Source organism: Kryptolebias marmoratus, linkage group LG6, assembly GCF_001649575.2.
Source record: "Kryptolebias marmoratus isolate JLee-2015 linkage group LG6, ASM164957v2, whole genome shotgun sequence".
NCBI lineage: Eukaryota > Metazoa > Chordata > Actinopteri > Cyprinodontiformes > Rivulidae > Kryptolebias > Kryptolebias marmoratus.
In genome coordinates this window covers 22,094,264-22,121,975 of record NC_051435.1, presented here as the reverse complement: position 1 = coordinate 22,121,975, position 27,712 = coordinate 22,094,264, and the positions used below count along the sequence as shown (strand labels likewise).

The 27,712-nt window shown below is 40.1% G+C and overlaps 1 protein-coding gene across 1 annotated transcript; it reads right to left on the bottom strand.

The window, feature by feature from the left end:
* Window positions 1-76: 76 nt before the first annotated feature.
* Window positions 77-27,482, bottom strand: slc15a2 (solute carrier family 15 member 2). The gene is made up of 24 exons (XM_025006985.2): window positions 27,360-27,482; window positions 24,865-24,932; window positions 24,650-24,783; window positions 20,291-20,378; window positions 17,100-17,241; window positions 16,781-16,873; window positions 16,317-16,416; window positions 14,763-14,853; window positions 14,604-14,681; window positions 13,436-13,518; window positions 13,211-13,294; window positions 12,974-13,063; window positions 11,524-11,568; window positions 11,226-11,261; window positions 9,311-9,399; window positions 8,251-8,332; window positions 7,838-7,963; window positions 6,292-6,459; window positions 3,760-3,806; window positions 3,448-3,555; window positions 3,141-3,240; window positions 2,911-3,054; window positions 1,221-1,325; window positions 77-1,124 (listed from the first exon to the last, which is right to left on the bottom strand). The coding sequence occupies exons 3-24, from the start codon at window positions 24,656-24,658 to the stop codon at window positions 912-914; spliced, it is 2,121 nt and encodes a 706-aa protein (XP_024862753.1). The 5' UTR covers window positions 24,659-24,783; window positions 24,865-24,932; window positions 27,360-27,482; the 3' UTR covers window positions 77-911.
* Window positions 27,483-27,712: the final 230 nt, after the last annotated feature.

Here is a 27,712-nt window from a genome sequence, read left to right as displayed (position 1 = left end):
TGCACACTTTAATTTTCATTTTAAACAACAAACAAAACAAGTTTTAGTGTCACAGTTAACTTTTTTTTCCTTACAATAGTTTATAGGAAGCAGCATAATTGACTTTTTCCTGAATAAAAACCATAAAATATGGTCATAAAGCGCACAATGAATCAGGTTTCTAGCTGTAGCTTTACACATTTGAGCACATTATCAACAAATTTACACAATCACTTCCCAAAACAGGTTTTTTTAACAGCACATGCATCGATTTGTAATGGTATAAGAAGCTTATTAGTGTTAAATTCAAAATTTATTTCAAGTGTTCCCATTGAGACTCTACTGTGGGCTGTGAAAAATCAAATAAAAAGTTAAAAATAGTTGCAAACATAGCTTTCTTTGTCTGTCGTTGCTATAAATTATGTGAATGGACGTGTGTACTGGTAAACTTTAAAACAATGCCACGTCAGGCATCAATAAATCCTTTTTGTTTTGTTTTTTTTTAAATAAGACAAAAGCATCGCCTTAGATTCTGTTATAGAAACAGTGTAAACTTAATTTCTCTACTGTGTTCTGTTAAAGAGTAAATAGGTTATTATGACACAGGAAACATCAAGTTACATATGCAACAAATATATACAGATTCTAAACTTTTAACACCTACATTAACACCATTGATCCTGATGCAGATAATCAGATATTTTGTATCAGTTGGACACTATTTTACATAGTATTGGTCATCCAGAAAACTGTTTCCCGCCCTTCATGTATGATTACAAACACTGGAGTGAATTTATTGGAACAATGCCACAAATACTGGAATTCAACACAACAAAAATCTCTAACGATCAAATCTTAGTTCATCTTTTTCACAGATAACTCGAAAAGCAGCCAAACTGAAACAGCAGCGCTCGGGATGCAAAGTGGCGGAGTTACAGTTTGGTGCTCCTTCTCGTTTCCTTCATCAGCATGTCGGCGTTTTGCTTCTTCTTCGTGTCATAATCGTCATCTTCGTCCTTCCCCGAGTCCTCCAAGTAGATCTTGTCCAGCTGTTCGGGGTCGACGTAAGTGTAGAAGGCGGCCATAACCGAGAAGATGATGCAAACGCCCAGCAGGAGGCCAGCGAACAGCAGGAACTCTTTCCACTGGGACAAACATCGCGAGTTAAAACCAAACCAAGAAGAGGAGAGATTTGTTGGGGGGGTTGGGGGGGGGGGTGAGCCAGACGGCGTTTCCCGTACCTGTTCTAGTCCAGCGCCCTCCGCCACGATCAGCACGATCACGTTCCCGAAGGCAACCGTGAGCAGCCAGCCGGCCTGCAGGACCGACTTCATGTTGGTCGGAGCCTGGAGGGAAAACAAAATCAGCAGTGAAATCAAAAAACGACGACGACTTTTCAGTGAATTAAAGATCATTTCTGAATGTGATTTAAAGGTTTTGTCTTCCTGCTGTCAGAGGTCAGAGGTCAGAGTAAAGCAACTAAAGAGGTGAGATTGCAACCATTTTGCCATCATAGTTAAAAGAGGATTTGCGCAATCTTTAATAGATGTCATTGAAGGGCTGTTTATTAAAAATAGAAACTGTAGGTGGCACTGAAAAGGTGCTCTGATGACTCAGCTATAGTCAGCCTGGATTTATGTTTATAAGATATTTTACATTAAATGGATAGTTCAGACAGTTTATTGTGGGGTTCTGTAGAGAGGTTATGAAGACGTAATATCTTACCTGTTGTAGATGGCACTTTGAACAACCTCAGTTTGGATAAACAAGACAAAAGTGGATCGATGCCATCCTAAAATAACTCAAATCTCAGAGATTTTATAGTAGTCCATGCAAAAACTATTGTATAAACCCTTTCTCTGCCTTCAGTTTCACATTACAGTGGTTTACATAGAACTGTGTGGTTACTTGCAAGTGCGAAAAGTGGCAGCAACAACTTGCTGTAGCACTATCTGCAGCTTGACACACCTCCTGAAGGAACATTATATTTCTGTCAAAGTAACCATAAAGTGCTGAACTGACAGGGGTGTAAAGGTTAAAGGTTGTTAACAGAGTCAGCATGAGTTTCTGAGACTAGAGTTGCTTTAAGATGGCAGCAATCCGCTCAGATTAGCTCTACAAGCAGTCAGAATTAAACTCTTTAAACAGGTCATTCAAAGAGCGATCTACAGCAGGTAAGATATTAATTGTTCTTTTCTTTTTGTTTTCACAGGGAGTCCATGTCAAAAAGGTCACAACTTCACCCTATTTTTGTTTTATTGTGCGCCTTTACCCAGTACTCACTGTTCTGTTAACTGCACAACCTAAAACAGCAGAAAAAAGCTGTCTCCTGGTTTTGAACTTTAACCTGCTACCTAAAGCCAGTTTTTAGTTTTCTTGTCACTTCTCTGAGCACTGCACAGTCCAGCCTTGGGGTGAATTTGATATTACGTTCACTCCTTGGACAACTGGAAGCCGTCCTCAGTGGTTTCCACTTACGAGTAATCTCTCTGTAGAATGATGGACTCCAGATTGTTTGATGACCTTTAACTCTTCCAAGATAAAGGGGCAGGACTAGTTTCTTCTCTAAGGTTGATGCTGATGTCTTTCCTTCTTGACATTGTCTTAAGACTCACTTGTAAGCTCTAGAGCAGCCAGAACACCTAGTAAGTTTCTAATGATGCATTAACAGATGTCTGTTTGGCTAAAATCCTTGTAAAACCGAACATTCTCACGTTGAAATAGGTTTTTTACTTGTACTTTTTGTCTCAGCACACATTCAGCTGTAATTGCCGCCTTTAGTCTGGATTAATGCAGTAATACTAATTAACCAAATCCAACAGATCCTGTGTATTGAAATAAGAACCATTTAGTTTTTGAGTGTTTTAATCCTCAGAGATACAGAGAACACAGTCATCGCCCATATTGTAGTCAGGGTGTAACACGTCAAACCTGCGAGTAGGAGAACTCCAGGCCCGTGATGGAGAACATGACTTCTCCTGCAGTTATGAGGGCGTACTGAGGGATCTGCCAGGCGATGTGCACGTTGTTGGCTTTCACGTCCTCCATCTTCTTAGCCACAATTTTCCTCGATTCCTGACGAGACGCACACAGAAGGAGGTTTGTCCCGTTGCACAGCGAGTGAGTTTTGGAATGATCAGAAGAAAACGACGCATCCCCACCTCCCTGATTATGAAAGTGTAGGAAGCTCCAAAGTCCAGCAGGCCCAGGTTGAGGTCGTCACACCCCTCTGACTGGATGCTGCAGCTGACTGCTGGGTATCTATGCAGAAGATGGAACAGGAATTCAAAAGCAATTTCAATTCATTCAAATTAAAGCAAATCAAATATTCGGTTTTGTTCTCCTTTCAAAAGCAGAAAACCACCTGGAGATCTGCTTTTCATCTGGAGCTGAGTTTGTGGCGGCCTCATTAGTTTAAAGATCTCTTTTTCTCCCGTTTAAACCCAAACATTTCCCAGGTGTACTCACTCCTTTCGATCCACGCTCTTGCTTGTAGACAAGTTGTAATTAGGGCTCATGTAAAACGTCTCTTTTCCAACAGTTATGTTTATGGCTTCCGAAAGCGTGTTGAGGAACCTGTTAAATGTAAACCAGGAGAGTTCACCAGGAGAGTTCACTCACTGAACAGGCTGGATTAGTTAACCTTTAGTTTTAAGACAAAAAAGTATATATATATATATATATATATATATATATATATATATATATATATATATATATATATATATATATTTCTATAAAAAAAAATTGTGATGATTTGTAAATACAAATATGTTTTACCGCACATTAGGGGTTCCATCTTCATTTTTAATTATGTGGTCCTCCACCTGAATGATTGAAAACAAAAAAACATTCAGTGAGTTTCTTTTAAAACATTCATTTTTATTCTCCAGCTTCTCTATCCCTTTAGTTTTCAGTCAAACATTTGAGCTTAATTTTGTTCTTTTTCTAAATAACAGAACTCCATGTGAGTGAATCATATTTCACTTTTGATGAAAAGCTATTTTTTCCACGTGTTAATGAGAGAGTCAACGGCATAGCACAGGCTGGAGTTTGTCAACCATAACCCTATCTTTGCGGTTCACTCCAGGAGTTTAAATGTGACGATTGCTACTATGAATCAAGTTTATTAATTGAGCTTTAAGTTTGTTGTTAGAATTTAGGAACTCATCCTCGGTGGTCAACCTTGAGCTCATTGAGTGTTTCGGCAATTACCAGAGACACCGTCACCCCAGGAAGATCCAGCCGAGGATGAGCACGCCTCAGTTTGTGCCCCTTAGCCAACTGGGTTTGTTGAAATGTCAACGTTGAAACTGTTTGAGTTAGGCACTCAATCAGATTGGTCACCTTACGCATTTATGTCAAATACTCAGTCTGTAACGTTTCAGTACGAGCTTGAAAACCAGTAATATATAAGCTCATGAGCTTGTATCCAGTGGTAGAACTAGACGTTTATGCAAGGGGTGGTACAAGGCTGTATCAAGGGGGCACATACAAATAATGGAAACTACTCTGTTTCTCATATCTTAAAAAGAAGTAAAAAAAAAAATCAAAATTCACAAGCTGCACATAGAGCCTTTATTGTTGTCTTGTTGAACATACTTAACCGCGAATTACTGTTTTATAAAACCTTGCCCTTTAATATTGTTCCATGGCACTGCTATGTTACTGACAGGCCACCAGATGGCGCCACATTTCTATTAAACTATTCTTAACTCAGAATCATTGCACAATCTTTGCTTTATATTCATTTTTTCTTCATCACACTGATAGGTTCTCTCCGTGCCAGACAAGACCGCTGATTGACAGACTTTGAGATAAAGAGAAGATAGAGTCTTTATTGATCCATTTGTACTTACAAAGTTTAGGCACATAGGAATTCTTATGCACAGTCAAGTCAGCCATAACAGCATAGTAACTAATGCAGTAACAAAAGGGTAAGTATGGCACATAAAAGGTAAGGTCTGCATTCCTCATTTGCTTTAATAGCGCTTCTTTTAATGCCATATGTAATGACTTGTCAGTCAACTGAGGTGGCACCTGGGGTGGCCAATCAAGTTCCAGGGGTGGCAAACATCACCCCTGCTTATACCAAGATGGCAAATGTTAGGAAACTAGCCGGTGACTCAAAATTTTGAAAAAAATGTGAGAAAGTATGTGATTTTTCTGTTGCAGTCTCGCTGAATTCTAAATGACCAATGAGCCACGTGGCTACAATTTGAAAATCACCCCCTTTTTTTGACCACACATATTGTTTTGTTGCCCACCTCAGCTCGTTTTGTACTCACTTGGCAGCCATCCCCACATTTATGATTTCGTCTACTGTGGTGCCTTATTTAAATGAAGATGAACCAGTTTTTCCAATAATAATTAATTATTGTCAGTGTGGTTTTTAGATGTTTTCTGTCAGAGAAGAGCTCCCATTCGGGTGATGAAATAAAGCTCTAGCATTCTCGAGATGGGTTGGAGACGCCTGTGGCATTATTCAGATGGGTTGAGGATGTGTCAGAGATGCGTAGAATGACTTTGTGACTATCTAAAAAAAAAAAAAAAAAAAAAAACAGTGTTGCCCAAATTTGTTTAAAACTTGTTCAACACTTCAGCGACAGGACTGTTGTTCAGGAAATTTCCTCATGACCAACAAGTCGCAGCCTATCGGGACAGTACGCTTACTGTTTTTATTAACTGTTCTAACGGTGGTGCTTGGAGAGCGGAGTATTGTTTTGAGGTGGTACTTGCCATGAAAAGTTTAAGAACCACTGCTCTAAACTTTTGTCAGAACATTAGCAAAACAAAGCTTAGTTCAGCATCATGTTGAGTTTCATTACTTCTTTGTAAATCTCTTATTGTTTACATTTAATTCTCATATTGGCGGCTGTGGCTCTGTGGTTACAGTAGTTGTCCAATGAGAGAGCTCGAGGTTCGATTCCACCCATATGCCACATGTCAAAGTGTCCCTGGGCAAGACACTGAACCCCTCACTGCTTCCGATATGTGCTCCTTCAGTGTATGAATGGAGTTTAACGCACTGATTAGACTCTATAGAATGATTTGTTCAGGTTAGAGCTGTAGTGGAGTGCTGTATGAATGTATGGATGGGTAAATTAGGACGCAGATTGTGTGTAAAGCGCTTTGAGTGGCCTGGTTGGCTAGAAAGGCGCTATATAAGTACAGTCCATTTACCATATAATACCCACTTATTTCCTATCAAAGTTCAGACTCAACCACATTCAGTATTTGATATTTAAATCTGCTAACCAAAATAAAACTAAAAATGCTGAACAAGTAAAACCCATTTTTAGAGGCACTCACCAATTTGCACGTGATGCCAGACATTTCGTTGTAAATGAGGAGACTGTAAGCCTTCCGCTCCTCAAACGTCTGGTTGCACGTATTTGATGCAGATCCAGAAAGAGAAACTTGAAGTCCCAGCTCCATGCTGGAATTCCCAAGAGGCAGCAACTCATACTTAGAAGGGTCCTGACAGACAGAGACCAGGGGGTCAGGGTTCAAGTTCATTTTACCATTTGCACAGGAAATCAGGAGATGTAAAACATCAGTGACAGAACAGAGTAATGGTTCACAAATCTATTAAATCTGGGCCTAACATGACTACTGCTCCATATTTCAGATGCTGACTGACTGAAAGAAAGTTGTTTATTACTTAAATGGTGTTTAAAAGTTACATGTAAAAGAATATACTTTTGTCTTTTGTATTCACATTAATTATTAACAATTATGTTGTATTTGATTCAACTCCCACATGGTGTTATGAAGGTTTGATTTCTTGAAAACTGTACAGTTCTTTTTTATAATTCATGTTTATTATCTCTCTGACAGTAAAACACATGAGATAAGCAATAATACGGACCATATTAGTGACAACCCAAAATGTTGTGTTGGGTGAATCTCCAATAAGACCACAGACTTCATGAGTCGGTTGATCTAATGTATTTTCAAATTTAAGGATAACTTTTATGCTATTCTTTCAGAAAAGAAAATGATCAGAAATGATTTATGAGAATATGAACAAACCATATGGATGGTCAGACAGTAGGATCACTTATTGTTTCATTTAAAATTACACGTGTGATCTCAAAGGAACAAGTTAATTCATGTTTATTCTTCTTATAACTGATGTTTTTTTTACATATAAGCTTTATCTGATTTATAATTCAAGTATCCTGTTTGGGCAGTGATTACACAACTTTTACAAAATCTAATTTATTTGACTTTTCAAGCATTCTTTTGTTTTTTCTAGCACAGTATTCTGGTGAAATTTATACGCAATATAGTAATGTCTTATTCTCATCACATGAAATCTTCTTTTCTGCTTTATTACTGTGATATAATTTACAGAATAATAAAAAATAAAATGAACCAAATCTAGAGTCCAAAATGTGTCACTGATCTAATTTTTTTTTTCTTTCAACCCACACTAACTGCTTATGCCTCTATGAAACAAAGAAGGCAGTTTCTCAGCTTCCCGGGCCTCGTTTTTAAGATTCAGATGGGCTGTAAAAGCTTCTCGAGTCAACCTAGAGCTAAAATATTTGTCCCTTTTATTTAATACACCCCAACAAATTATAAAATGAACCATCATAATCATGAGAATTTTAAAAGAAAAATCTTTAACCTAAATTTAGGCACTTTTCCAATTTTGAAAATACAGTGCATTAAACTGTAAACATGTTGAGTATTTCCAGTACCAGCTCGAACCCTGTGTACAGCTGATATCAGGATACTTGGATTTTAAAAAAGCTACATCATTAAAAGTAGCTGCCTGCTATCGTTCAGGCCAGGGCAAATGGATGCAGACGTTAGAATTTGAGGCTAATCAGTAAACTCTGAAGACTACCTGGAGGTGTGGGATCGTTACTGGAAACAGCCTTTCTTCGTTTCTGGTCACCGTGACGTTTCCTTCTGCCAGGTTAACAATCTGCAGGAGACATTTCCCTGCAGGTGCCGGCTCCACCACGGTTTTCTAGCGGAAACAAAAGGACACGGCAGCAGCGGCCTTACTGAATATCAGAGAGCGACGTCTCTTTAAAAAGTTTCTAACATACCAGAAATACCGGTCATCATGGAAGAAGATGGAAAACGTAACGTGTTAGCAAAACTACTAACCATCAGAGATGACTAAGAACAGTTCAGTTTATTTCCTGACCTGGAGATTATGTGTGCCTGTGTATTTTTAACTATGACAGTAATAGTTTTTTGTTTTTTTTTTTGTAGAAAATATTATGATTCATGACTTCTGCTCAAACATACCACAACATTGACCTCCACCAGTGTGGCTGCTCCGAAGGCGAGTGCTGCAAAAACCATCCCTGTGGCCATTTTCCTAAGAGGCCTGAAGGCAAGACAATCAGTGAAGATCAGTCAGGGGCCCCTTTGTGTGAGTTTACATCAGCTCAGAGCAGGGGAGGGGGGATGGGGGGGAGAGCAGTCATCATCACCATCTGAACGTCATATGACTAAAAACTGTACGTTGTATATCCTCCTCCGGCTTTTACAATCCCTCCAAGTTAAAAACTAGACTATTTAGTCTAATGCTAAACTGAAGATTAACCGTTTGAACATAGTGTCTTAAAACACAGCCACATCGAAAGGCCAAAAGACATATGAAACTAAACAAAATGATGTATTTTCTAGCCGTTTCAAATCATGACAAACAGAGTACTGTTGACTCTATGCAAACAGACATAACTGTGCTCACTCCACCACCACAAGTCAAAGGAGTGCTGTTTTTCTTTTTGTGTGTGCTGCTTGCACATCAAGCATCAGAAAAGCCCTTGAGAGAATCTGCATCCTGAGAGAAGAAGAATCCTGTGACATTAAACTGGCTTTGTGTGAATGGAATGCAAAAATTACTCAGTGGCTGCTACTTTTGAAGGTTTTCTGTGTACAAATTCATATTCTAAAAAAAGGCACATGCAACCTTATTTACTCTAACTGTTAAACAACAGTACAGGTACTGATACAGTCTGAAATCGTTTGGTATTAAAGGGATTTTTGCAGAAGGGCGTAATGCTCCACTGCATACGGATACCTTCATCACCACTTCAAGTGTGTCTTTTGCTTTAACTAAATCTCAGCCTTAAACTGAACAACTCCCTCTGACACACTCTCTTTATATGTGCAGAATCACTACATTAGTAGCACTTTTTTTTTTACTCGGATTTTAATGACCTAAAGAGTTACATGAGTTGCAGCTTCTGGATCTCAGTGTGAAGTCACATGGCTCTTCTTCCTGTCGACAGGCTTTTTAAACCCTCGAGGGGAGGGGGCATAAAGACGGGAGTATCCAAAACAAGAGGGTTTTACTCACGTGATGTTGACTCTGCAGAGGCCAACAAGCGGATATACGATGAGGTCAAAGATGGGCACAAAGAGCAGGATCATCAGCGCGTTCAGCATCTAGACGGCCAGAGAGAGGGAAAAACACCGGCCTTCAAATGACTCTATAAAAGTTTGTCAAAACTCATAAAATCATAAAGGCGTGATTCTCAGTCTCTATCGATTGTAAAAAAAAAATAATAAAAAAAAAAAGATGGAAAGATGGAAGTGATAAGCAGCCATAAAGGTGTTGACAAAAGTCGACCCAGTCAAACATCAGTTGTCCTTACAGCACGTGGACTGCAAGTGTTTATGATAACCAGAAGTTTGTTACAAAAGAAAAACGTTGGGAAAAGTTAACACATTCAAGCAGGTTTTCCATCTATCAGATGTGCTCAGTTTTAGCGCCACAGGCCAAAGAAATTCAAAGCGACAGAAGAAGAAACTTCCAGCTTTAATTGTCTTTTAAATTGTGTCTCAGCAGCATTTACAGTCAATAAAACACTGACTTCTACATTTACAGACAAGTCAATCTTTAACATTATCAGACCGACAATGTCACGTTAAGCGATCATATGCCGACACTCCCTCCAGTTTGCAATAAAAGTTTATTTATTCACGTCTAATAAACGTAAATAGAACAACTAAAGTAGTAGCTGTTATAGTTGGATGAATGAAGGACCCAAATGTAGGCAACAGGCCGGAAGGAGACAGGCGTAAAGCTGACTTTATTTGATAAACAACAGAACAATGACGCTGGCGTTATAGTTCATCTAGGGCAGGCGTGCCAAGCACAAGCCAAATCTGGCCTGCAAGATCCCAATTCAGGCATTATAACCAGCTGCATGTGTACAACCCACAAACTCCTAAAACTACACATCCCAGAATGCACTGACACACCCAGCATTTAAGCCTTCCATTAAATAAACCAGTAAATACTGGTAATAGAAACTTTTTAAGAATATTTTTCTGTAAATTCTGCTTGTTCTGACTTCTAAAGAGCATATATTGTAAAAGGTTCTGGTCATATTTCAGCATTTCACCATTAATCTTTGAGAGAGTTTATCTCAGTGCTGTTTGCTTTAACACTTTTTTGTTGTTGCTTTTGTTGTTGCAACAGAAATCAAAGAGGCTGCCAGCTCCCACGGCCTCAGTCTGCTCTTATCAGTCAGCTCGACCCACGCTATCAGCAACGCCCAACGATTCTGCCTCGACTCTGATGAAAGCTGAAATCTAAAACAGAGTTTCATTGAGATGGAAACCAAGTTCACGTACCCAACACGCGGGACCAACCACAGACGGTTTATTTTATGAATATCACGAACTCTAAAAGAGCGATAAAAGTACCAACAACTGAAATTCAGGGATTTGAAAAGTAGTGTTAAATTTAAAAAAAACAGAACAGACAGACATATGCAACCTAATGTAGCAGGAAGTATTAAAAAATACAAATTTCTGCCAAAAAAAAAAAAAAAAAAGAACATTTGAGGTGCTAATATTAAAACCTGAGGTTCAGTTTGTATTCTGGTGATTTATGTACAAAGTTCGGAAAGTTTTAAACACTTTCATTGACTGTTTGGTTTCTGGTCATGTTTTAGTTCATCTTCTTGGTTTAATCATGATGACTGTTATGATGTGTTTTTAGAAAATAATGTAAATTTGAGATAACGCCTGAAACCTTATGTTTTTATTTTTTAAAGGTGAAAAATACAACACATCTAGTGAACTGTAATTGTGTCTTTGAAGGCACATCTAAGCATTATCTGCAACACCCTACGATGTATACAATAGCACCACCTATGTAGGACATAACTATTGGATCAGCACATATTTATATCTGAACATCCAGTGATCGGTTATTGCATATGCAAGAAACTGCACAAACTGACGTCACTGACGGCACATACCTGCATTTGGTCGGGCTGAATTGTGAAGGAATCTCCCTGCGATAGAACAGGACAAACACTTAAAGTTTAACCTAGTTAATCCCAACCTGATGAGCTCATGATTCATCAAAGTCATAAACAATGTCATTTACTGGAGTAAAACGGCACACCACTGCAACACCCAACTAATTGGAAGATTCATTTTATGGGACATTTGGTGTAAACGGATTATGTGGCGATCCACCCACTGATATAAAAGTGCAAATGTCAGCATTGTTGGTAATTTGACATCCTTGTGTTACATAAGGAAGAGTCTTACAAAAGCCAGGTTCATCCTGGTGGCTTGAAGAGTCCAGCGGGAGCCCTGCGGCAGAGGAAAACAGTGACTTTTAATGTAACGTTGCGTTCGGCAAAGAGCTTCGCAGTTCTATCAGCAGAATGAGATAACCAAAGCAAGGATAATAACTAAACACCAGTTAAATAACTGACACGCATTTAGAGAAATCCATATTTTTTGGTTTGCTTTTTCTGACATATTTGCACCAGTCACTTCACTGTAAAACGAACAATATCCTCTGGGAATGTTGAGTGTGGTTCTGAGCTGGTTATGCTGAGAGCTGGACAGGGCTTTTAGAGCCGTGCAGCAAGCATTTTGAGATGTCAAATGAAGTCATAAAAACATTCTTTTACTAAGAAACCTAACCTGTATTCTGTATTCCTTGACTAGATGAACATCGCTCGCCGCCTTGCATGCCAGAGTTTTAGACCAATATCATGTTTTGTTGAGGAATGAGGGACTCGTGGCCATTTTGGTTAAACCTTGGAAACAACTCTGTGTGCAATCTCATGCCACGCCGCGCCATCTTGCACAATCTGTCAGCACTTGGAAAATGTGTCGTAAATGACCCTCAGCTACCACCACACAAAATTTTAGCCCAATAACTGTAAAAGTCACTGCGGTACAACCATTAATGTGTAGGCTATGGTCGATTAGCTGTGGTGGCCATCTTAAATCGGGTTGACTCCAGGAATTAAATCAGTTATAGATGTACAGTTAATTATTACTTTCCGAGAGTTTTGTTAAAAAACATCCAGTGGTTTGTGAGATATTTTGCTAACAGACAGGCAGAGTTGATTCCAATAGCTGAGGCTAAAGATTTAAGCGAAGATCTCACTGAATGTGTGGCACTTGGATTAGATGTTATGACTGATGCTCAGCTATCACCACACCCAACTTTAGCACAATATTAGTCAAATTAACAGAGTTACAGACATTTTTGTGCTTTTTAAAGGTCAGTTGGCTGTCGCAGCCATCCTGAATTGAATTGGCTCCAAACATTTATTACTTGCCGAGGTACATGCAATGATCCAACGATCACTTCCTGAAAGTTTTATTAAAATCCAATCAAGAGATTTGTGAGATATTTTGCCAAAAGTGCAAACGAACAAACATAATTGCTGTGAATGTAAGGTGGCTACTTCATTTCTGGAGACCATTCGTTGCTTTATGAGCTAAGTGATTGTTCCATTTTATCTAAAATTATATAAATTATTATATTATATTTCTTGATTTGCAAGCCATCGTGGAGGCCTGCAGTGACGGCTGCCATAGACCTACTGGTAACTTCTTTTCATCCCTCATCATCATGATAAGGGGATGATCATGTTATTGCTATGCCTGTATGTGTTTGTTGGTTAGCAAAATGTCTCCTAATCCTCTATTGCTTGGCGTGGGGCACTTTGCTCATGAGTCTCTGGCGTTCTTGTACCTGCTGATCAAACAGAGCCCAGAACATTGGCAGGGGTATGTAGAGCACCAGAACCCTCAGAACCATCTTGATCTCCTGAATCAGACGCTTCTGTTGAGACACAAATGCAGAAAACTGAGTTGACAAGCCAGTTTTCCTCAAGCGTCGTTGTCTGAGAACAACCAAATGAACAAAAAAACACAAATTTATGCTTGAAAAAAATTTTTTTAGATAAAATTAAATGAGAGTGGAATTTACCGAGTATTTGTCTTCAGCCCAGTCCAACCAGTGCTTCCTCTTGGGGTCGGACTTTGAGCTCTTCCAGCGGTTTTTGATGGCAAACTACAAACGAAAACTGGTTATTGCAAGCAAAAACGCACTCCCTTTTTGTGCGTACAATTATTCTCTGCTATAAACAAAACATAGTGTTTGCAGTGCACTGGGACAGGGGCCAAAGTGGTTAGGGGGGAGGGGGGGACTCACACCAACGCAGTTGCCGACTTGCAGCAGGATGTTTCCCTGAGGGGGATTCCTCTTGTACATACCGCTGCCAGCAATGAACACCACTGTGGAAGATGGATGCAGAGTCAGAGGCAGCTTGGTTTAGGATTTCCACTAAACGACGTGACCGTAAACAAAACAACCTAGACGTGGTTTTAACGGCGCGGCTCTGAAACGCTTCCGAATAATATATTCAAACACGCTGGAAACACTCCTCCAGCCTCGAGCTGTAAAAACCTGTCCCCGTCTCGTCCTCACTGAGATATACATCTCTGGCCTCCCTGTGATTAAATCACAGTTTGGTTTTGCACTGAGCAGCCTGTCAGGCATGAATCCCATAAGGATCGGGGTGGGGGGGTCGGGGACTGGGAGGCAGAGAAAACAGACTGTCAGGGTGCATGTGGACGGGACTCGCTCAGAAGAAAGCCTAGCTTGAAAAAAAAACAAACCACAGCCTACGCATGCAAAGTGCTGCTCATTCAAAACTCATTTAGGTCAGCAACATCAGCTTATAGTGATTTAGGCTGCTAAAAATCCAAAATATGTAGGATTTTTGTCCGTCTAAAAATGTAAAAAGTCACTAAATCAAACAGAAGTCAAGGACGGGACAAAGGCTGCTTTTGTTTATAAAAGTAAAGACACACAGAAACAATAAATCAAGGCTCAGATTTCAGTCAGACTTTTCACTAAATTTAAAATTCATTTGATCAATGAAGTCAGTTAACCCCAAATATCTGGACGAACTTTCCACAACACTATTACTCAATAAATACTGATGTCTCAGTGACTTACCATGGAAATGCTGGTTTTTACATACAAATTTTAACCCTCAACCTTACAAACATGAATCATGTTTTGTAGTGAGGTTAGACTTCCAAATAGATATTAATAAAACACATTTTTGTACATTTGCATCTAGAGCTTTACAGAACCTGCCAAAAATATACAAAATAATAATAAATAATAATAATAACAATAATGATTTTAAAAGCTTCAAATGATTTGTATGACAGACTACTGGGGTCACTCAATAGAAGAAAAAAGTTGAGGAGGAAGTTGTCTTTTTTTAAGTTTTTTTTAGTTTTCAAATAATATCATTTCCCCTGCCTCAGGAAATAAATATGGCCGCATGACGCTGCTGAAAACTCACCTAAAGCCACCATCATCAAAGCTGCGGGAACTCCGAAGGCCAGAGCGTAGCAGTCTTCGCCGAAACACTTCACGCCCCCTGCAGGAGTGGAGGGACGTTACGTGCACAGAAAACCTGAGGAGGAGCGCGACACGTGTCGGGACAACTGAGAACACTCACCTCTCAGTATGGGTGTGATCAAAGTGGACAGGAGGCTCCCAGCGTTGATTGACATGTAGAAAATGGAGAAGAATTTCTGCCTTTCTTTCAGCTGGAGGTGAACAATGAGATGATGGGTTACCTTGAAGACCTAATCTGGGCATTCACTTACAGTACTTAAAGACCTTTATGGCTTCAGATGAGGTTTAGAGCTTCCTGTTCTCATTATGATGGCTGTAGAAAGCTGAAGGAACCAACTAATTACCATCTACTGCAGGTAAGACACTGACTGCTCATGAGCACTTTGCAACTTGTAAAGTTTGGTATATCACAATCTGAGAATTAGGGATTAGTTTGGCTGGTAGGAAAAGTTAAAAGAAAAAGATCTCTCGTCTTTAAAAGAACAAACTTCAGATTTTCAACTGAACTAACCCAAAACCTCTGCAACAATGTCCTTTGGCCAATTGAGACCAGAGTAGACATATTTGACCATACCACAGTGTCCCATTCTTGTAAAACCAAACCCAGCATATCAGGACAAACACCTCTTACTAGCTGTTAAGCACGGTGGCGGAGGAGTGATAGTTCGGGCTTCTTTTGCAGCCACAGAATCTGGGCACCTTGCTGTTATCGAGTCGACAATGAACTCCTCCGTAGCGTAAAGGATTCTGGAGTCAAATGTGCGGCCATGTGTCTAACAGCTGAAGCTTGGACCCAAACTGGGTCATGATGCAACAGGACACAGCAGTTCAGCAATCCCACGAGCCGAGCGAAGACTCTGGGGACGTTTATAATCCGTCTTTCCATTTTTTGCCATGTGGCAATCAGTTAGGCAGATATTTAATATAAAGAATCTGTCTCCACTTCTTTGACTTTTTTGTTGCTGAAAACATTGCCACAGTGGCTGCTAATTGCGCCAATATAAAAAAAATCAAAGGTTCCTCTAGTATAAGGTGACCCGTTCTTGTGTCAGTGTGTAAAAAATTTGATGCCTTTCAAGCATATTAAAGGAGCAACCTTATTCTTGCTTAAGATAATACGATATTTCAGAAGTTTACGATGGATCAGTGAGAGTCTCCTCTGAGTTAAGACTTCCCGCAGGCTTGGACAGGATGTCACATGCCCCGCAGAAGCATGACAGAGCAGGAGAAGACACGTGCGCACAAATCAGGTTGGTTGCTGGTTGGTGAGCGACCAAAAACATACAGAAAATTCCTGCTGCAGACCTGAAGGTATAATGTATCTGTAAAGCCTTCCCAGGAAGGCCCTGGACTATTCTTACTGATGGGAAAATGAAGGAGAGCATCTGAACTGCTATTCAGGATATCATCAAAGCAAGATGGGATTTTGGAAAGTCTGGGTTCACCTCGAAGCTCCACCTGAACAGATTCCTGCTGAACGCCGGGAAGCAACGTGCGTGCGTGCGTGATGAAACCACCTATTTACTCAGTCTATTTTGACCCGCCGACTCACTTCGCGGTCTCGTTTTCACGTCATCTTCAAATAAGGCAACGCAAACACCACAGGTAGAAGTGTTTTATGTCAACAGGTTTAGGTAAAAAGGTATCTTCTTACGTGCTCCTCGTCGAACTGGTCTCCTCCGAACGCTGCCACGCACGGTTTGATTCCGCCGGTGCCGAAGGCAATGAGAATCAAACCCAACATGGACAGAGCTCTGTAGAGTGCGCACACACACACACACACACACACACACAAAGAAAAAATACAAACACTGCTGGTTCGAGTGGAGATGGGAGCATAGTCAGAGTGGACATGATAAACTTTTAACAAAAACCAAGAAGATAAGCTGAATTCTTGTGTATGAGATAGAAATTGCTGGTCCTTGTCTTTAATTGGATTATTAACATACTTCACTGAAACTGGCATGACTTTTTTTTAGCATTAACATGTTTTTGTCTAGTCAAATGTAACTGATCATAACATTAGTTTGATGCATGTGTTTGCTGACGAACAAGAACCTCTCTCTGCTGCATTTAACACGTTTAGTATAAGTGAAGAAGCTGCAGACAGGAACTTACATGTGTGCATCCTTGTTCCCCACAGAGGGAATGGCTCCCACTGATTTGACCACATGGCCGATCACGTAAACAATGGACAGGTAGATGATGGTCCTGTTGGGAGCAAACTGCAGAGTCACGCCGATCTAACACACTTAAAACGCGCGTGTGGTCAGAGTGACTCACACACACTGACCACACACGAATCACTGGGTGGTGGACTGCACAGATGTGTGAACTCGCTGAACCAAAACAAGGTTCCCTGCATCCCACACACCTCCTCAAACGAGAGCAAACCAGAATAAAACCGCTTCGGTGCCATTTTAGCTCGGGCACTCACTTAAATTTCCCGAGCCAGGAGTCGGCGATGAGGGCTCCCAGGATGGGCGTGAAGTAGCAGAGGCCGCTGAAGGCATGGTAGATAGCAGTGGAGAGATCTTTGTCCCAGCCCAGGTAGTTAAGGAAATACAGCGTCAGCACCGCTGCAATTAACACAAGCATTAGCTGGGACCCATCTCAGAGCATGGAGAAATCAATAACACAACAAAATCTGTCTCGACTCCGAATAATTCAGTGTTATATATGTATTATACTGCTGGATGAAAGTTGTATATTTTAAGTTTGGCTGTTATGAACTGGGTCTCTGTGTAAAAGCTACTGTCTAAACACCTAATGAACCTGTAGTAAACAGCTCATTGAATGACCTCAGTTTGGAGCAAAAGAGTTTACGTTTGACAGGACTGACAAGCTAACGGCTAGTACAAATGCAGTCAATACAAAAGTGCACTGCTGCCATTCTTAAAAAGACAGTTTGGTCATTTTTGAAGTTATGTTCTGTTAAATTATTATCAGAAGTTCATATCTTATCAGCCATGACATCAATCATCCAGGCTAGGCTAATGGCTAGCTAACATGTTTCTTTGTTTGTTTTTTAGGCTTATAAAACAATTCCTTCTCAAAAACTCCATATTGGTGTAAAAAAAAAAAACACTACATTAGCTAATAATAAAACTCTACACTTTTGCACGACATCATTTGTTCAATTTGTCGCTAACAATGTCCTTGTTTCCACGCAACTAAGTGTGGTAAGCATTGACCAGGGGTAAGCAACCCTGGTCCTTAAGTGCCACTATCCTGCATGTTTTCCTTGTTTCCCTGCTCCAACACATCTGATTCAGTGGTTAAATCACCTCTTCATGTTCTGCAGAAGCCTGTTAATCAACCATTGATTCAAATCAGGTGTGTTGGAGCAGAGAAACAACTAAAACATGCAGGACAGTGGCAGTTGAGGACCAGGGTTGGCCACTCCTGGCGTAGACCATGTTTATGCTGAAGGTGCAAGATTATAACACTATTTCTGCCAGAATAACATTTTAATACAAAATTAATAGAAATGAAAAGGTTTAGAATGTTGCATTTGTCTGATCCATTAGGAAATTATTGAGACTTTTTGTTTAAGTTTAAGTTAGTTTAAGTTAGTTTGGACCACTGGAACATTTTGAGCTCATAAGTACTGTTTTTGCTCTGTTTTTCAAGTGAACTTGTTAATTAGCAGTTTATGAGACACACCTGCTGCTGGGCAGATGGTAGTCCACCTTACCTGGCTTCTGTCATTCTGAAGTTATGGGAGGGAACTATGGAAAAGTCTAACTAAACTTTGATGGATTTGTTTTTTTGCTGTTTTTGTCTTGCTTGTTGCTTTTTCCCCTGCTTCCTTCTGTGTCGTTCCTGTATTTTATTCCTGCATGGATTAGGATTATTCTCTGATTACAAAATATACCGATTATGATTACTCTTTGGACTCATTCCGTTAGACTATTTACTTTTAACATGTTTCAGGAGTCCAGTTAGCAGCCTCGGTTTGATTCAGCCTCCCAAATTTCTGAACTTTAATAAACAAGCCACAATCCAGCTAATTGACAATCAAACTTTTATTATTCACTCTGAATGTTAAAAAGACTGACCACCATGTATTTTAAAAGAAAGTGTAATCAAAAGACTTTTTCCAAACATTAGTTAAACATTAAAAAAAGGCCTAAAAATGTCAACACTTAGGTGTGACTTTGAAACCAACTCTTGGGTTTAAAAATACAACAAGAAGACTAGAATACGAAATATTACATTGCTACTTTTAGACTCATTAGAAATTCACTTACTGAGGAAGTCTGTAAAAAAGAAAACTGTCTCAGATTGTTACTGTGTGTCCTGGTGGTCTCAAAAAAATATGACATTTTTAAAACCAAATATATTACCGTACTTTAAAATCAGGTCTTAAGAAGAACTGGATCAGAAACTACAGCAAGTTTATTCACGTGTCCCTGAAAGGTAATTTGTTTTGCAGCAGAATTATCCCTGTAACACATTCTCTAAATATATGATGTTCAGTTTTGATAATCTAATCATAAACTCAGATGTCTGGCTTGTCGTAAAGACACCACCACCGTACTGTTTGAGGAAAACGGTAAGAAAATCAGCTTTTGGTCTCTGTTTTGTTGCTTAAAGTCACTAAGGAGTGGGGTCGCTTCCTGATGGTTTAAAAACATGAGAATTCCGTTATACAGTTCCATAAAAAGGCCAAAAAACTGCATCTTTAGTGGCCAGCTCTGTAAACATTAATGAATGGATGTTTGTCCACATTTTAGTGTTCTGTATATCACACTCAAACATTTTACATTTCTTACCTCCAAACACACTGTGTGCACCATGGACAAGTCACCAAGTTGTTTGTAAACCCTAAATCCATACTTGATGGTATTGGTTGTGTTGTGCATTTTACATGTATCCTGTCCTTCACCTGTTTAGGAACTGCAGATTAGCCGTCACCTGAATTTGCCACTCTGCATTTGCCTGTTTAGAAGTGTGATGTTTTTATTTTTGGGCATTGCCCTGAACAAATGATCTAATTTTAAGCTTCTTTAGAAATTTGGTGAAATTCCAAAGATAGCACTCATAGTTACATGGTTTGTTTGTGTAGGTGTGTGTGTGTGTGTGTGTGTGTGTGTGTGTGTGTGTGTGTGTGTGTGTGTGACAGATAAACATGTGAGCATAAATGGCAGGGCGACTCCAGGCTTGTCTATTTATTAATGACCTGTTGTCGCACTTTACTTATTAACTTTTTTTTTTTTTTTATTACCAATCGTGGCGTCATTATCCACTCAGCACTGTTTTTTTAAACACTTGCCTGCTCTTCATATAGACAAGTGGTTCTCAAAGTTGGGGTCGTGACCCCACTGTGGGTCACAAAACACCAAGTTGGGGGTCCTGAGGTCACCTCCAGAGACCAAACAAAATCTAAAATCAAATGCTATTACAATAGTCATAAATAAATAAAGAAGTAGTATGAGTTTAAGCTATTTTGTGTTGTGACTATGCTCTGTAGTGGAGTTTAACCAAGGAGTTTTAGGGTTAAAAGTGGTTGCCGTTGTTATTTTGGGGATCAGAAGATAAAAAGTTTGGGAACCACCAATGTAGGTAATAGTATCGATACCATAATATTACATATTGTTCCGAAATATATATATTTTTTTTTACCTTTCATGCCATAGTAGGAGAAGCGTTCACAGAACTCATTCACCACTATGAAGCAGATGCTGAGCGGGTAATTGGTCCCGCATAGTTTCTGAAAGAAAAAAACTTGGATTTCAGAATCAGATTTAACATCTTTTATATCAAGATGTATGACAGGCTGATACAGCAATAAAAAAATAAAAACATGGCAGAAGACAAAGTTCACAGGAATCTCTCCAACATTTAGTCAATTAGAAACAAACAGTGGCAGATCCAATCGATACGCTGTTCATTTCTGACAGAACTGACCACACTTTGAGCTGTAAAATGAGAGGAATGTTGCCGATGCGTCCTGTTAGGTCGCCTTACGAGTGCCCGAGTTAATCATTAAATAGAAGTTTAACAGATTTAAAGATATCATCACATGAACTGACGGGAAATGTTAGATTTATTCCCAGAGTCCTGCAGGTTTCTGTAACTCGCTGTTGGTTCCTTCAGTACACTTGTTGCATTCTTTCTCTGATTTGATATCATTTTCAGTATTTCAATGAAGTTAGTGTATAAGGAATGCAGAAAACACAAATTGTTGAACTACTTGAAGTTTGGTCTTTGCGACTTAACGCTTCTTGAGCACATTGTAAATGTTGTACACTGCAAAAAAAATCCCTGTCAAAGTATAGAAAATAATTACTTGATTCAATAGGATATCAATCAAAACGAAGTTATTTTAACTGTGGAGTAAGGTAAGAATGACACTTGACAGGATTCCTGGGGTGAAGAAGAAAAATGCAATCTCGAAGATAATGAGAAATCTCTTAAAATAAGAGGAAAACCATTAATACAAAGGCTATTAGAAGATGGCAACATTTTCTGAAAACTACCTGTCGTTCTTTAAATAAATAAAAGGGCTCTGTCCATTATTACCTCCCATTGCAGTGTGTGCACAGGTTGGAGTCCTGTAGATATGTTTTAAAAACAGATTTTCTACTACTTTGTGCCCAGAACCACCACAAAATATGGAACAGTTTTTACTTTTTTTTTTTTTTTTAAGTACAGTCTTGCTTTATCCAAATCCTGCAGCTGCTAAACTTTATGTGCTGAAGGGAGATATAACGGAGAGGAAATTGTAAAAGGTATCAAGGAAAACAAAACCAGCCTGGGGAGAATCAGTAGCAAGGCAAAGATTGCTCTTTTTCTGTATTTCGATATGTTGTTAATATGAACATTATCGCCACCTAGTGCACAGTATGGGTACTTCAGTGTCGTTAACGAGTATTTAGGTAAATGAGTACAGCTAAATTTGTAGATTGAAATAAAAGAAAAAACAAATGGAGCAACAACAAAAAAAATAATTCAGTGTATACAAGGACATAATAAAATAAGCATTCACAGCGATAAAAAAAGTCTCCGAAACACAGCAAAATAATCAGCATGGTGAACCAGAGGTGTCACTTTGAACAGAACATTGATCAAATCAAAAATTCAGTTATCAAAGATGTCAAAATCAGAACTGAAATCTAACAAAAACAGACAAAAAAAAGATAATAGATAATTGACGCAAAACCTAAAGCTTTATGGGACTCTAGGTTAGAACAGAGATCTTTCAAGCTAATATTAAAGCTGCAACTGTCGGTTGACGAATTGGCCTTCATGGGGGAGTTTCCAACAGGTTTTGAAAAGTTTGCGAGGGCTCTCATTGCAGGCCTTGTTGCAGTGTTGCAGGAATTTTGAACATGAACATAAAAAATTCACAAACATTTTCTCTGAGAGTTGTTGCAGACGTCCGGAACCTGCCTCCAGCTCTTCTCTGTTTAACTTCTGAGAGTCAGAAGGTGTGAGATGCTGTACGCGAGACAACTTTGTGAGGGATTGGCGAGCTATGAAGCTAGATCGAAACTGAGATGACAATATGGACGCCGCGTAACCGCAGCAACAACAAGGAGACCTGCTGAAGTCTTCAGAGGGTCATCGACCAGGTTGGAGTCCTCATGTGGCAGCTTCTTTAATTAGCTTCTAAGGTCCATGTGGCTTGGCGTCTCATGGCAAAAATAGTTGCCGGACTGGGGATTGGCCACGTATTTATAATGGTAACTCACCAGGAGTTTGGGGTACATTTGTGCAACATAGGCAAACGCGTCAACTCAATGTGACTCCAAGTGAAAATGGGCGAATTTTCAACTAGTCCTCATCGAGTCGGCCCACAGTTGCAGCCCGTGTTTATGTTTTGACAATAGCCTCAACTGAGGTTGTTGCACTTGAAAATGGAAATTAAAACCCATGTTGATCTGGCTGGGAAAGCGGCCGATGAGCTGCTAATGGTGGTGGCTCAGTGTTTGCAAACAACCGGGACCATAATTTGTTGTTACACCAGCAGGGTTTGGAATAATTGACTAGTTCTGGCCAACAGAAGAAGACCTCATCTGGCCAAAAAGGCACTGAGTGAGCTTGAGGTGTGTAAGATTCGTGGACTAAGTAAGACAAAAATACATCACATATTCTAAAAGCAGTTATCGCCATCTGCGCTTGCACACTTCTCAAACCAAAACCAGTAAGTGGTTCATTATGAGATTACATTGTCTTGATTAGAACAGTAGTTTATTTGCGGCGTGTCATTAAAGATTACATTATCAATTTGCGCAAGAGCTACGCTGACAGCTGCTTGCCGACTTATAAATGAGGTCATTTGTTAATCTGGAAGTGTCAAACATTATCCAGCTTCTCCGATTAAAAGATTAGCTTTTTTTTTTTTTTTTTTTTTTTGTTCCTGATCGTTTTCGGTGCAAATGAACGTTCTGTATAACAGAAGGAACTCGCGGGACGATATTCCTGGCGAGGCTGGCGCAGAGTCACTTCGCACCAAGCACCGTGTGCAGGAAGAGAGTCTAACTTTAAGGGGCTGGACCCATACAAACCAACTCTCCTCACAGCTGTCCATGCAAACGGCCTGCTTGCCTTTTCTTTTATCCTCTCCGGTGAGGTGACTTGTGTTAGTCCTCGAAGCGCGTGATTCCGTATCTAAAAGTGGGAAACGGTTCTCTGCGACATCTAAACTCAATTTGCACACGAGGATTATCTTGTGACATCTACGCCCCAACCCCCGAACACGACTCCACTAATTTGTTTTTTTTCCACTTTACAATAGGAGCGCCCCTATAAACGCCTATAAACAAACCTTTAATACGCAGTATAAAACGGAGAACACCGACTCGTTTCTCAGCATCCAACTGTCTCCGTTCTCGGCATTCACCTGGATGCAGCCGTGGAAACAGCTGGGAGGTGCTGTGAGTAAACTGATGATGCGAAGCAAAAATAATGGCAAAACGAGCAATAAATAAAGCAATACGAAAGCACTGTGCTTTGAGCAGATGTAGGAGCTTGGCGATATCCAATAGCAGCGCTGGTTACATACAGCAGAGTTACAGAACTCATTATTCTCACATTAGGACTGGACTTTAAACACATGCAGCATGAAGGAGATCTGTTTTTTTATTTGATTTGCTGCATTTCTGAAGCTTAACTCCTCCACTGGAGCACGCATCTGGACATGGGTGTCCTCAAACGTCTGTCAGGGAAATGTTAAAAAAAAACGAGGCTGTCTTCTTCTTTCTGAGCTGGAGACGTTTTGCTTCTCACCTGAGACTTGGGGTTAAAAGCTCGGAAACCCTGCACTTGTTATTCGAGTTGAACAAACAGAGAAGAAGTCCAGCTTTCTTGAAAGTAGTAGCCAAATTTAAAAAAAAAAATGGAGTTTACCAAACAGGGAGCCAACAGTGTTTTATAACGGCTTTCAATTCGCACACATAACCTGTTTATAAAGCAATAATAAAGCCTTAATTAAAAAGTACCCTTTTTGTAAAGTCCTGTCATCCTTATAGTCAACTTCTGTCACAGGGAACTTCAATCAGAAGCAGAAAATGTAATCTACAACTGCAATCACACAACAAACGCCTCCATCTCCTCAGTTCATGCGTAAGAAGCATTTTGGAGGCTCAGACAGCTGCGTCCAGAGGTGCACAGAAAGGATTCTGGCACCAAATTGTCTCCAAGCTGACTCATGTACGATGTTTTAGATTTTGGTGGGTGGAGTGGGGGTGTTGGGTCTGCCTGTTGCATCATCCTCACCCATAGTCTCTGAACATAACAGGTAGTTAGGAGCAGAAATCTCTCCTCTAAATAAATACAAAATAATTAAAAGAAAAAAAACATTTAACCTCCACTTGGATCCTCACTTTTCCTGCTCTTGTTGGTTTATTTATTTGTTTGTTTCCCTACAGCGCGTGAAGTGGCCTCCAGGAGTGCAAATAAAAGAAAAACACACACACACACCCACAAATGCATGCACAACTTTGCGCAAAAGTCGCTGAAGCGCTTTTTTCCCCTTACCTTGCTCATGTTGCCTGCTTTCCAGCTGCAGATGTGGAGACAAGAGTTGTTGGACCTTTCGCTCCCCGCAGCAGCTCCGGCGTACCCCTGACGTCCAAGTCCGTCCCCCTCCGTGGGTCTGTCTGCTCCGCTCTCTGAGGACACGAAGGGAGAAAAGGCTCGCTCATGGAGCCGCTCGTAAAGCCGGGTTAAACTTTAAATGTTCTCGGACGAACCAAAAGGCAGGGCCTCTTCGGTCCACGTAGCCGGGGCTTTAACCAACTTTGCTGTGGAGCAGGAGATCCTGTCGGTTGAAGGGAGGAGGTGGTTGTATAATAGCGCTGCTGATTGGGAATAAAGGGGAATGTCCTGGAAGTTTTGGACAAACTGCCTCCCCGCTCCGCTCGGATGACTTTGAACGCATCACCATTTATTTCCTCCCATCGCCTATCAGCAGCACGTCCTCTCTCTGTAGTCACTGTGCGTGCGTGCGCGCGCGCGTGTGTGTGTGTGCGGGCGGGGGCGGGAGGGGGTCACTTCTATAGAAAAGTGCTCACAGGGCAAGAGACACCAACCGGTGGCCCGCGGGCCAAATCGGGCCAAATGTCAAAGCAAAACACATCAATTTTGTCATTTTTTAATGATACTAATTTACGCAGGGGTTAAACTGAGTCCTTCTAAGACTTCAGCTCTCAGGCGGCCTAACATTGCCCGCTGCTGAAATGTGCAAGGCAAGGTGGCGTCTTGGCCCGTCTCCATCGGTCTGTTAGCACAATATCTCATGAACCAGTGGTCGAATTTGAACGAAACTCGCAGGAAGTAATAGGTGGACGCACACCTGCAACTGATTAGCCTTTGGAGTCAGTTTGATTCAGTTCGGGTCAATTCAGCCAGCCAACTTCGAAAAGCACAACTGTGGCTACGACTTGGTGAATTTTACAGATATTCAGTTAAAGATCGATGTGGCGGTAGCTGACAGCGAGGGCGGACATTTTGTTTCATTATTGCAGGTGACAATAAACAGGGAGACTTAATATAGTCTGTACTAACAAGGAGCTGTCACAAGTGAGTGCTTACTGGGAGCTCTTTATATATGGTAGCTTAACTCCTTCGTCCTCGAGTAGCCTCCTGCACACCTCTGTGTTGGCTTAAGCAGGTGTCCAATGGTGTCCACTGTCAGGCTAATAGGGGGAGACATGATTTTTAAAAATAGCATAAGTGCACCATTTTACCTATGTAAATGGCGGATTTGCTTTCTGTATAGCTTAAAAATAAAGTTTCCTCAAGTGATTTATTGGGGGGGACAATCTCTGTTTTTCCAAATTTGGGGGGGTCCAGATCCCCTCCAGGATTTCCACCTAGTCATCCTCAACACATTTTCTGAGCACTAACACATCCAGAGCTCCCAGTCTGGTATTATAGATATATATTATCCAAGGTTTGGCTCAGTCCCTTCTCGTTATAAGATTATCTTATTCTAAAACTCTGGCATGAAAGTGGCGGGCGATTAGCATTCCTTTAAGGAATGTTAGGGAGTATTTATTTTCTGTATCAAAGGCTGGCTCCCTCAGAGTTGCTTCAAAAAAAAACGTTCTGCCGTCTGAACAAATTTTTATTAGTGACCTCCTGTCGTAATGTGCGTAAAATGTGCTCCGTCGTAAGATAACATAACATTTTCAGCGTGAACAGCAGTGTCAGATCCCATAAACTAATCAGGAACAGTGTGACGTCTCCAGAAATGATCCCAACATCACAGCAACAAATGTGCAGAAATAACTCGCAGATTAGGTGTGCTGTGAATCACATGTCGTGTGATTATGACAAATCATTTGAACGTTCTATTTAGTTCTTTTTTTTTTTTTATTGAAACCTATTTTGGGGTTTTACAGTTTTATGATACTTGTGGGTGCAGCGTCACTGATAAGCCTGCTGAGTAAAGATTTGTTTGCTGCCCCATGTTAGACAACTTATTAAAAAAACAAAAAAACAACTATTGTTTGGCACATATTGAAACGATGTACTGAGGGATGTAGAGTTAGGACAGTGTGTCGCTTTACGCTAAATTGTGATATTTTCCCACATTTTCACTGTAAAAAAAAAAAAAAGTGTCCACCAACTGTTAATTGTCAAAAACAGGCGCTGGCTCAAATAAACATATAAATAAAAAATCAAGACGTGCATTTCTTTCATGTTAACGGTTTATGTGTCCTTAAATATATATATATATATTTTTTTTTATGATGTTCACGGAAGAGCCATTTGGGATGGAGAAGTCCAACAATCTTAACGTCTTGGTACATATTTACGCTAAAATGTATTGAGTAAAGTATACAAAGAAAAGGGCTTTGTTTACATTGAGCGCAGACCCGCATTTCAGAACTGCATATCAATAAATTTAGGAACCTATGGGTGTAAACTCTTTCAAACTGCATAAGATGTAGTTCAGGATGACCTTTTTTTTAAATGTTTGGTTTCATAGTCTGCAACGGCTGCCTTTAAGTTCAGTTTTTTTGTTAGGAATAATAAAAACATTGTGTTGACTTTAACTATACATAAAATGCTCCCTGTTGTGTAACATTTATATAAGACGTGCTTATCTGTGAGAATGTTCATAACAGGGTGGACTTTTACAGTTTCTAAACAGACAAGTATGCACAGTGACACATTCTGAGTCAAATATAAGACTAAATTGCCACGATCCTTTTTTTTTCTGTGTGTTTGTTAGTCATACCTTTTCTTGCTGATTTAGGTATTCCTCAGAGTTCAGCATGTTCACTTAAAAAACAATAAAGGAGTTCAGCCTGTTTCTGTTTACTGATTGTTTCCCTAAGTTACTCCTGTTTTCTGCTCATTACTCACCTGTGTTGCATCTGCTGATTAACTCAGCAGCAATCACTCCTCCCAGCAGACTCATATTCACTCCTGCTTCTCTTGTAGTCATTCTGTTTGCTCCTTTTTTTCTCTCCCCTTGGTCTCTAATAGTTTCTGTTACGCCACCTGTTTCTGGTGAGCTCCCCAGGTTTGCTGCCTCATCAGCTTTTTTTTTTTTTGCTTTATTTGGTATTAAAGGCTTAAAGGTGAAAT

Excerpts from the sequence above, each read along its gene's own strand:
- slc15a2 (XM_025006985.2), bottom strand. Across the intron at positions 7,964-8,250 it reads TGGTGGAGGTCAATGTTGTG|AAAACCGTGGTGGAGCCGGC; the intron begins GTATGTTTGAGC and ends TGTTTCCGCTAG. Across the intron at positions 3,241-3,447 it reads AAGAGCGTGGATCGAAAGGA|ATACCCAGCAGTCAGCTGCA; the intron begins GTGAGTACACCT and ends TCTTCTGCATAG.